The sequence below is a fragment of the Myotis brandtii genome, unplaced genomic scaffold, assembly GCF_000412655.1.
Source record: "Myotis brandtii unplaced genomic scaffold, ASM41265v1 scaffold455, whole genome shotgun sequence".
NCBI lineage: Eukaryota > Metazoa > Chordata > Mammalia > Chiroptera > Vespertilionidae > Myotis > Myotis brandtii.
The window spans coordinates 2,933,401-2,945,590 of record NW_005367384.1 but is presented as its reverse complement, the minus strand read 5'-3'; the positions used below and the strand labels follow the sequence as shown (position 1 = coordinate 2,945,590).

Sequence of the window (12,190 nt, the reverse complement as noted above, 5' to 3'; positions counted from 1 at the left end):
CAGGAATATAGTCAATAATATGATAACTGTGTGTGGTGCCAGTAGGGTACTGGAAATATGAGGAGGAACACTTTGTAAAGTATGACTGTCTAACCACTATCCTGTACACTTGAAACTAATACAAAATCATATTGAATGTGATGAGAGAGAATCACTGATTGGCTGCCTTCTGCATGCCCCGCACTGGGGATTGAGCCCGCAACCAGGGCATGTGCCCTTGACTGGAATTGAACCTGGGGCCCCTTAGTCCGAAGGTCGACGCACTGTCCATTCAGCCAAACTGGCTAGGGCTTAAATTTAATTTTTTTAAAAGTAAACATAAAAAATAAAGTATCTACAGAAACAAATGAGGCAACTCAGATAACTCTCAGATTAAAGGAATATGCAGAAAAAGGAACAGGAATAATAATTAACATTTATTATTTTTTCATCCATAAACATAATGTACTTACTTATGCTTCTTCAATATCTATTAATAAGCTATAATTTTTCAAGGATTTCTTAAATATGCCCTAACCGGTTTGGCTCAGTGGATAGAGTATCGGCCTGCGGACTCAAAGGTCCCAGGTTCGATTCCTCCCAGGTTCGATTCCGGTCTAAGGGCACGTATGTTGGTTGCGGGCACATCCCCAGTAGGGAGTGTGCAGGAGGCAGCTGATCGATGTTTCACTCTCATCGGTGTTTCTAACTCTCTATCCCTCTCCCTTCCTCTCTGTAAAAAATCAATAAAATATTTTTTTTTAAAAAAGAATTTCTTAAATATTTTCTGTTAGATTTACTCTTCAATATCATATATTGTTTTATTATAGACTAGAGGCCCGGTGCATGAATTCATGCAGCAGTGGGGACCCTCAGACTGACCTGCGGGATCGGGCCAAAACTGGCTCTCTGACATCCCCCGAGGGGTCCTGGATTGCGAGAGGGTACAGGCCAGGGCAAGGGACCCCACAGGTGCATGATCAGAGCTGGGGAGAGATAGGGGAGGTTGGCCAGCCAGGGAGGGACTGCAGGAGGGCTCCAGGGCATGTCCGGCCTGTCTCGCTCAGTCCCGTTTGGCCAGACCCCAGAGCGTCTGTCCACTGCTGGTCAGTGCACATCATAATGACTGGTCAATTGTTCAACTGTCTGCCCCCTGGTGGTCAGTGCACATCATAGCAAGCGGTTGAATGGCCTTAGCATATCATTAGCATATTATGCTTTGATTGGTTGAACAGACAACCGGACGACCAGACCCTTAGCATATTAGGCTTTTATTATATAGGATTATAAATTTTGGGTTTTTCTTAATAAAATTGCATATATTTAGCATGTACAACATAATGTTTTGATATACATAGTAAAATGATTACTACAGTCAAGCTGATTAACATATCCATTTCCTCAGTGAGGTGTGTGTGGGGGCGGGGGCGGTGTGGTAAAAGCCCCTGAGATCTATTCTCTTAGCAAATTTCCAGTATTTGATACAGTATTAACTATAGCCATTATATTGCACATTAGATCTCTAGAACTTGTCCATCCCACATAATTACAACTTTTTACCCATTGACCAACATCACCCCATCTCCCTCACCTCCCCAGAAGTAAGAAAGCGCCACCTCTTAGAGGAAGCAGACAACAGACCATTTAGCTTTTCCCTTTATCTAGTGAATGAAGCATGAAAGACAAAAAATAAAAGAACTGAAAAAGTTAAGATACCTGTAAGAAAAAAAAAAGTAAAAAAGAAGCACCGGATCAGGGAGGAATGTTATAAAACAACATTCAGTCTCTAAATGATCAGTTATTCAGTCTTATTGAGTAACTAGTCAGATTTTTCCCCAGAGCTTGCAGAAGTGAACATGAAATCAGTCCATATTCCTTTAGAAATTGAGGAGAATTAGAGATGCTGGAGAGACAGATCCCGCCAAATATTTGGAAATGTTACCTAGGGAAGAAAGCTAGACTTCAGAAATTGCAGCCAAGTATGTTAGAATATAATCCTTAGGAATGTTAAAATGTCCTAGATGTAATCTTTGAGAGTGTTGTGGGCTACCAATGCTTCATTAGTGAAAATTTCATTCATTTAAAAAATATTTATTGAGTAGCTTCTCTGTACTTTCAGGAAGTTTACATGTTTTAGGGGCATGGGTTTAGGCAATAAATAATTAAATATATGCCAAAATATTCAGCAGGTGAAGTATGACAGGAAGCACTCAAGATCTGGGTGAGGAATACCATTCATAGGATGTTCAGGGAAGGTCTTTCTTCTAAGGTGACTTTTGAGAAGACATTTGGAGAAGAAAATGAGACACTGGAGTATGTAGAGGAAAACCATTCAGTGAAAATGAATGGTCCTGAGGTGGGACGGTGTTTGATGAGTTCGCAGAGCATGAAAGAGGCCCATTTGAAGTGACGGATGAAGCAAGGACCTCAGATGACATCTGAGAAGAGACAGAGGCCCTGATTATGTACGTGGGACCCATGGGTCATTGTAGGGATTTAGCTTTTATGATGAGAAAGATGGGAGGCTCTGAAAGGTTTGAACACAGCAATGGCATGGTCTTAGTTATATTTTCATAGGATCACTATTGTTTCTTTGGGGTGAGGGAGTGGGCTGGGAAGCAGAGTGAGCAATAATTCAAGCCAGATTTCCTCTCTACTCTCTCCCTTCATGGCAAGGTGCTGGTCTTGTTCATGGTAATACTCCTCTTGCCAAGCACAGTGCCTGGCATAATAATGAAGGCTCAATGAAATCTCTGACAATGGCAGTCATACCAGGCATACACCGGTGCCTGGGAGGAACTGTGCACTTGTCCACATTAAAAACAAAGTCTATGATTAAAGTCATGCCTCAGAGGTGACAGAAGGCATGCAAATGAAAAGAGGCACCATATCCAACCATAGTTCATTGAGATATATGCTTTGCCTGCTGCCAGTTTCCTTGAAACTCATAAGCAAATTTTACTCTTCTCACCCATGCAGGTCCAGATGGGCATGCAAAACTGGGCTTGGGTAACTGAGAATGTCTTGTTTGCATCCGTGATGCTGTGCCGTGGCTCCCTGGGAAGGCTGTTGCACAGAAACACCAGGGTTTCTTAAAAGCTTCTGCATCACCGAAGAGATACAAGCATCATTCTTCTACTCGTATAATGAGCTTTTGTGTGTATCCAAGAGATATCCTGTAGCAGCAATTTCCCTCTCAGTTTCCTGCCAGAACTTTCTATGCATTCACTTTGGCATGGATCTAGAGCAAGAGCTAAATGCCTGGTTCAGTATATAGACTTACTTTCCTCTACTGGGTGGTATGTGAGTCTTAGGTTAGCCAACTAAGAAGAGACATCATGTTGACTCTGACTCCCATCATAACTGTGTCCTATGAAGTCAAGACTGTGTTTCTGGTCCTTTCAGTCTTGGAGTTTGCAGTGGGGATTCTGGTCAATGTCTTCATTTTCTTGGTGTATTTTTGGGATGTGGTGAGGAGGCAGCCCCTGAGCACCTGTGATCTTGTCCTGCTGAGTCTCAGCCTCAACCGGCTTTTCCTGCATGGACTGCTGTTTCTGGATGCCATTCAGCTTACTCACTTCCAGCAGATGAACGACCTGCTGAGCTTCAGGTACCAAACCATCATCATGCTCTGGATGATCACAAACCAAGCCGGCCTCTGGCTCGCCACCTGCCTCAGCCTCCTCTACTGCTCTAAGATCGTCCGTTTCTCTCATGCCTCCCTGCTCTGCTTGGCCAGCTGGATCTCCGGGAAGATTTCTAGGATGCTCCTGTGTACTGTCCTTTTCACCAGTGTATGCACTATCATCTGTTCTTGGGACTTTTTTAGTAGATCTCACTTCACAGTCACAACCGTGCTATTCATGAGTAACAATTCAGAATTCAATTTGCAAATTGCAAACCTCAAGTTCTTTCATTCCTTCCTCTTCTGCAGCGTGGGGTCCATCCCACCTTTCTTGTGTTTTCTGGTGTCTTCTGGGGTGCTGATTGTCTCCCTGTGCCGCCACATGAGGACAATGAGGGCCAAGACCATGGACTCCTGTGACCCCGGCCTGGAGGCCCACATCAAAGCACTCAAATCCCTCATCTCCTTTCTCTGCCTCTTTGTGGTGTCATTATGCGCTGCCCTCCTCTCAGTGCCTTTACTGGTGCTGTGGCACAACAAGATCGGGGCCATGGTCTGTGTGGGGATAATGGCAGCCTGTCCCTCAGGGCACGCAGCCATCCTGATCTCAGGCAATGCCAAGCTGCGGAGAGCTGTGGACAGCATTCTACTGTGGGTTCAGAGCAGCCGAAGGGTAACGGCAGACCACAAGGCAGATCCCAGGACACCAGGTCTATGTTGAGAGTGGACATGAAATGGGTCCTTCACGAATGCACCTCCAGTTGTTCAGAAGCCTATTTCAACTTCTTCTGCAAACCATAACTAAGAAGTCTCTCCTCTCTACATCAATGAACTCACCCAAAGCAAAGAAGAATAAAATAATAAAGCTCTACATATGGCCTAGGCAAGTAGAATGACATTGGTTCCCTAGGTTTGTTTTGATAAAATGAATAAAATAGAAAGGTGAGGTACTCAGTGTAAGTGCTTTGTATACTATAGCTTATCAGTGCGTGATATGAGCCAAACCATGAGAAATCAGGTCTTCTGAAATAATATCTAAATCCCAAGATAGCATGGTTAGCTTTTCACATGACTGCTAACCCTATTTCTTAAAGCAGGTGCTAATATAGTGTTTGAAAATATTCACCACTATGGCAATTACAGAATCCTCCTCAAACTCCACAGTTTTTATGGAAACATGAGAACATGTCACCACTTCACTTCAAGAGGTAGTTCATTAAAACTTCTACAGGAATCAAAGGATGGGGTCATTTTGTCTGAAAATACATTGACTCAGAAATGTACATTCAACCTGCTGCGGGGCAGACATCTACTCAGTAGGCACCCGGGACACCAGCACTTTGTGTGTGCCTCTGACTCTGCTCCATTGGCCCTTGAAGAAAGTACTTTGGTTCCAAACATTGGTCAGTCTACTGGGGAAGCTGCCAAAATAGCCTAGCTAAAAGGTATGCTTCTAGCAATTCAGCATTCTCTATCTGCCTGCACAGGAACCCAGCACCAAGACTTTCCTCAAATCAGATCCTAAAAGGCTCGGAAGAGAAAAGGTGTCGCAGACATAGATCTTGACAGACTTCAAAGACATAGCAGGACATCCACAGAGTCTCCTACTTCTTCTCTTTTTAAAAAGAAATATTTTTTATTGATTTCAGAGAGAAAGGGAGAGGGGGAGAGAGATAGAAACATCAATGATGAGAGAGAATCATTGACCAGCTGCCTCCTGCACACCCCACACTGGGGATCAAGCCCACAACCTGGGCATATGACCTTAACCAGAATCGAACCTGGGACCCTTCAGTCCACAGGCCAATGCTCTATCCACTGAGCCAAACCAACTAGGGCGAGGCTTGTACTTCTGCTAGCTGTAGGCGCTGCTATGGAATGCTTCCTTCTCTCAGGCACCTGATCTTGATAAATCCAATTTCTCCTCTGTTTTCCCAAATATACCTTTACATCACCAGCAACTTCAACTTTCCTTGGTGGATACCAAAGTTGTCCAAAGTTTCCCTTAAAGGCAGTAGTCCCCACTCTTGGCTGTACAGTAAAATCTCCTGGGAAGCTTTTTAAAAATCTCAATGCATGCACAAGTGACATATTAGGTCAATGAAATGGAATCTCCGGGCATCATTTGTAACGCTCCCCAGGTGATTCCAGGGTACAGCCAATGTTGAGAACCTCTGTTCTAGATGCCCTTTGTCATGACCTGGATGGTGTGGCCTTTTTAATTCCACTTCCCCTAGAATATTTGGAGGAATATGATCATAAAGGAAAAAACTAGAGGACATCTGTATAGAGTTTTCCCTCTTTTTGCATAAGTGCTCTCTGGACAGGTCTCCATGATATTTTACTGATTTCTGTGGCTTTATGTTTAACATTATATTTTGATACAATTTCAAATTTTTAGAAAAGTTGAAAGAATTCTTCTAGACCTTTCACCCACATTTACCCATTATTGACATTTTGCTCCATTTTTCTCTCTTCTTCCTCTCAACCCCATCCTGATACCTCCAGTTCCAACCCAATTATATGTGATTTGCTTCATTCTTTTTTTTACATATTTTAATTTCCTCCTCTAATATGAGAAATATCTTCCATTTATGCTCAATATATTTGCTTACAACCAGAATACATAAAAAAAGTGGTTTCAGAATTGCTATCCTGTATAACACTGCAAAAAGCAAAAAGACTAAACTTCAACATTTGTTTACAGCAGTTTTTCCATTTTTAGGTAAAATTTACATATAGCAAAATACATAGATGTTAAATGTATGACTTAGTGAGGTTTGATAATATATACACTCATTTAACCAACACCCCAAATAAGATATGCAAAAATTTTTTTTAAATATTTTTATTGATTTTTTACAGAGAAGAAGGTAGAGGTATAGAGCTTTAGAAACATGGAGGATGAAGAAACATCGATCAGCTGCCTCCTGCACACCCCCCACCGGGGATGTGCCCGCAACCAAGGTACATGCCCTTGACCGGAATCGAACCTGGGACCTTTCAGTCCGCAGGCCGACGCTCTATCCACTGAGCCAAACCGGTTGCAGTGGTTCTCAACCTTCCTAATGCCACGACCCTTTAATACAGTTCCTCATGTTGTGGTGTCCCCCAACCATAAAATTATTTTCGTTGCTACTTCATAACTGTAATTTCGCTACTGTTATGAATCATAATGTAAATATCTGATATGCAGGATGTATTTTAAGGGGTCGTGACCCACAGGTTGAGAACTGCTGGAGGGCAAGATATGCAAAATTTCCATCAGCACAGAAAGTTCCAGTATTCCTCTTCCAGTCAATCACCACCCACTCACTAGGGGCAACCACTATACTGATTTCTTCCCATAGATTAGTTTTGCCTGTTCTTTTTTTTTATTTATTCTTTTTTAAAAAAATATTATAATAAGTATTACAAAGGGTATTACATATGTGTCCGCCCCCCACCCCCCGCCCTTGACAATCTTGTATAGAATCATACAGTGAATACTTTTGTTTTTGCTACTTTCACCCAAGAAAATGTTTTTGAGATTCATCCTTAATAGTATGTGAGTCACACTTGTTTATCCACTCATTAATGATGAACATCTGTATTGCTTACAGTTTGGGGGCTATTATGAATAACTTTTTAATAAACATTCTTGAATCCATCTTTTTGTGGCCATAGTTTCGATTTCTCTTAGATAGATACCCAGGAGTGGAATTCCTGTGTCATAAAGTTGATGTTCATTTAACTTTACAAATAACTGCTAAAGAGTTTTCCAAAGTGATTCTAGCATGTTATGCTCCCATTAACGTGCAAAGAAGTTGTTTACATTCTTATCAACATTTTGTATTGTCAGCATTTTGAAATTTTGGCCTTTCCAATTCTAGCGGAGGTGAATGCTATCTCATTGTGGTTTTAATTTGTATTTCCCTGAGAACCAATGATATGGAGCACCTTTTCATGTACTTCTTGACCATTTGTATATCTTCTATTATAAAGTAGCTATTTGATGTTTGAACTTTTTTTATATTGAGTTGTCTTTTTTGTATTTATTTGTAGAAGTTTATTGATTCATAGCATGTGTGTGTGTGTGTGTGTGCGCACACTTATTCTGGATACATGTCTTTTATCTGACAGATTATGTATTGTGAATAGCTTAACCCAGACTACGATTTGCCTTTTTTTTTTTCGATTTGCCTTTTTATTTTCTTAATTGTGTCTTTTGATGAGCAGAAATTTTGAGTTTTGATAAAACCCAATTTATCATATTTTTCCTTAGTGCATTTTGTGTCCTCTCTATGAAATATTTGCCTGCCTCTAAAATGCAAAAATAATCTACTAAGATTTCCTCTAGAATTTTAATAGTGTTCACTTTTATGTTACGTTTATAGTTCATTTGTAATTAATTTTTCTATATAATGTTAAGTTGGATTGAACTGTATTTTTCCATATGTCTATCCAGTTATTCCAGTACCATTTTTTGAAGATTTCTCTTCCTCATTGAATTGATTTGACACCTTTGTCAAAAATCATCTGACTGTATATTATGAATCTCTTTTTGGTCTCTATATTGTGTTCCATTGGTATATCTGTCTCTCCTTTCACCAAAATCTCACTTTCTTGATTACTGTAGATTAATGTTAAATATTGAAACCAAATAGTGTGAGTTTTCCAAATTTATGTTTTCCAAAATTGTTTTGCCTTATCTGAATTCAAAAATTTGGGAGCAATTTGTTTATTTTTTTTATTGCCTGTTAAAATTCTAATCATGTTGAATCTAGATGTCAACTTAGGGAGACTTGACTTCTTAAAAATATTCAGTCTGACAATCTATGAATATTATATATCTCTTCATTTATTTACATCTTTAATTTCTTTCAACAATACATATCTCTTGATAAAATTATCCTAAATATTTAATACTTTATAATGTTATTGCATATGCAATTTTTATTTTTCAATTATTTGCTGCTAGTATATAAAAATAGCATTTATTTTTATATATTAATCATGTGTCTTGTTACTTTCCTAAATTAATGTATTAGTTCTAGTAGTTGTTTGTAGGTTCTCCAAAATGTTATACTAAAACAATTGTGTCATCAACAAATAAAGACATTTTCTTTCTTTCTACCCAATCTTTATGCCCTTTATATATTTTATTTAACTTATTTCATTGGCTGTGATCTTCAATACAATATTGATTGGAAGCATGCATCCTTGCCTCAGTCCTGATTTTAGAGGAAGAACATTCACTTTAAATATAATGTTAGCTATGTTTAAATATTATACTTACATACCTAATATAATCTTGATCCCTTATCGATCTCCTTTGTCAGATTAAGAAAGGCTATTTTTTAAAATATATTTTTATTGATTTCAGAGAGGAAGTGAGAGGGAGAGAGAGATAGAAACATCAATGATGAGAATCACTGATTGGCTGCCTACTTCACGCCCCCCTACTGAGGATCGAGTCCGCAACCCTGGCATGTACCAAATAGAACCAGGACCCTTCAGTCCGCAGGCCAACGCTCTATCCACTGAGCCAAGCCAGCTAGGGCTAAGAAAAGTTATTTTTATTGCTAGTGTGCTGAGAATGTTTATCATTAATGGGGATTGAATTTTATTAAAACCTTTTTCTGTATATATTGAGATGATTCTATGTCTCTTCTCTATTTTGTTAACTGATTTACATTGAATAGTTCTTGAATGTTAAATAAATCTTGCATTCCTGGATAATCCCCTATTTAGTCAAAATGTATTATTATTTTTACTAGAGGTCCAGTGCACTAGAGAAATTCACGCACTGGGGGCAGGGGGAGGGGGTCCCTCAACCTGGCCTGCACCTCTCACAGTCCAGGACCCCTCGCTCCTTACCACCCGCCTGCAGCTGAGACAGGAGAGGCTCCTGCCACCACTGCTGCGAGCGGTGCTCCGCCTGTGGGAGCACACTGATCACCAGGGGACAGCTCCTGCATTGAGCATCTGCCCCTGGTGGTTAGTGCACATCATAGCGACTGGTTGTTCTGCCGTTCGGTCATTTTGCATATTAGGGTTTTATTATATAGGATATATTGGTCTATTTGACTTGCAATTGTAAAGAATTTTTGCATATATATTCAGAAGTACTACTAACTTCTATTTTTAAAAAATATCGTTGTCAAGTTTAGTATCAGGATTAATCTGGCCTCACAACACAAGTAGGAAATGATTCCATTGTCTTAATTTTCTTTAAGACTTTGTATAAAATTGGTATTAATCCTTCCCTAAATGTTTGATAGCATTAATTAGAGAAATCATTTGAACTAGAAATTTCTTGTTTTTTAAATTTTATAATTTCAATATGTTTAATAGATATAGTATTATTAATATTTTATATTTATCCTTGTGTTTACTTTGGTAAGTGAGCATAAATTTAATCATAATATCCTTTTTTATCATTTTAACATTTGTAGTATTTGTTTTGCTAGACCCTCTTTCATTCCCAATTTTGATAACTTTTGTTCTCTTTTTAATTCATCATTCTACCTAGAGATTTATCAATTTATTGATATTTCCAAACTTATTTCCTTCTGCTTACTTTCTATTATTTATTATGTCCTTCCTTCTTCTTTTTCAGGTTTAATTTGTCCCTCTTATATAGCTTCTTAAGGCAGAAAATCAGATAATTAAATTTTTTTCTGTCCTAATATAAACACTTTAAGCTTTAAATTTCCTGCTAAACATTTTCCCATAGCCCACATATTTCAATATACTATATTCCCCTACCTTTATTGAGATATAATTGACATAACATCTGTAAGTTAAGGTGTGCAATGTGATTATTAGATACACATGTATATTGTGAAGTGTTTACCGTAACAAGATTACTTAACACATCCTTTGCCTTACATAATTACCATTTTGTTGGTGGTGGTTGTTATGGTAAGAATATTAAAACTCTACTCTCATGGCAACCTTCAAATATACAATACAATATTATTAATTATAGACATGATGCTGTATGTTAGATCCCTAAAATGTATTCACCTTATAACTGAGAGTTTGTACCCTTTGACCAACATCTATTTCCCTCACCTTCCAGACCCTGGCACCCACCATTCTACTCTCTGTTTCTATGAGTCCAGTGATTTTAGATTTCAAATATAAGTGATATCATACAGAATTTGTCTTTCTCTATCTGACTTATTTCACTTTGCACAATGCCCTCAGGGTCCATCCATGTTGTCTCAAATGGCTGGGTTTCCTTCCTTTTTTAAGTCTGAATAATATATAATACATTTTCTTAACTCATTTATCTGTTGATAGACACTTCTGTTGTTTCCAATTCTTGGCTATTGTGAATAATGCTGCAATGAATATAGAGGAAGTACAGATAGCTCTTCAAAATAGTTATTTTATCTTATTCAGATATATACCAAGAAGTCAGGTTGCTGAATCATATGATAATTCTATTTTTAACTTTTTTTAATGTCCTCCATACTGTTTCCCATAGTATCTCTACCAATTTACATTCCCACTAATAGTGCACAAAGGTTCCACATCTTCACCAGCATTTGATATCTCTTGTCTTTTTTATAATAGCCATTCTAACAGGTATGAGATAATATTTCATTGTGGTTTTGATTTGCATTTCCTTGATAGATAGTGATGCTGAGAACCTTTTCATGTACTTGTCAGCCATTTGTATGTCTTCTTTGGAAAAATGCCTATTCAAGTCCTCTGCCAATTTTTTAATCAGGTTGTTCGGTGTGTGTTTTTTATTGTTGTTTTATTTTGTTTTGTTTCTGTTATAAAGTTGTATGCGTTACTTACATATTTTGGATATAACCCCTTATCAGATATATAGTTTACAAATATTTTCTCCCAAACTCAAGAGTTGAGTGTTATTGCTAATTGTTATAACAGAACCTTAAATAGGGAAGTTACATGATCAGAGCAGTGATTCTATAAAGATTTGTCTGGTTGTGTTTTCTAATACTGATTTGCAGGGGAGAAGACAAAGGGTTGGAGCCATTTTCACTCCAGCTGCAATGAAAGATTTTGACTTGGATGGGGTAGTGAGAATGGCAAAGGTATAAAAGAGCTTTTGTGAAACATCAACTAGTGTCTTGAAATGGTGGTTGATAGAAAAGGAAGAATCAAGGATGTTTTTAGTGTGTGAGTGTGTTGTAATATAATACAATCATTAACAAAAATAAAGAAGTTAAGAAAGGAAGTTGGATTGAGTTTGAGTAAAATGATAAGTAAATGTGGTTTGGAACTTAATGTAACTGGGTTGACATCATGTCACCTACTTGGAAAACACCAACCAATTCTTGAAAATAAAGAATTAGAATTCAGATTAAAGGATAGGACTAAAATAAACTTGTGATAAATAACAGAGAATGTAGCCTGAAAGTGAGGGATGGAAAAAATATTCCATATAAATAGAAATAAACAAACAAAAAGGCTGGGGTAGCAATATTTATATCTGACAAAATAGACTTCCAAACAAAGGCCATAACAAGAGAGAAAAGAAGATCACTACATAATACTAAAGGGATGAATTCTACATAACCCTAGTAAACATATATGCACCCAATATAGGAGCACCTAAATATA

General features: G+C 38.2%; 1 protein-coding gene across 1 annotated transcript; it reads left to right on the top strand.

Annotated features, from left to right (window-relative positions):
• Positions 1–3,317: 3,317 nt before the first annotated feature.
• On the top strand, positions 3,318–4,325 carry LOC102262106 (taste receptor type 2 member 38). The gene has a single exon (XM_005875051.1). It carries the CDS (start codon positions 3,318–3,320, stop codon positions 4,323–4,325), a length of 1,008 nt encoding a protein of 335 aa, XP_005875113.1.
• Positions 4,326–12,190: the final 7,865 nt, after the last annotated feature.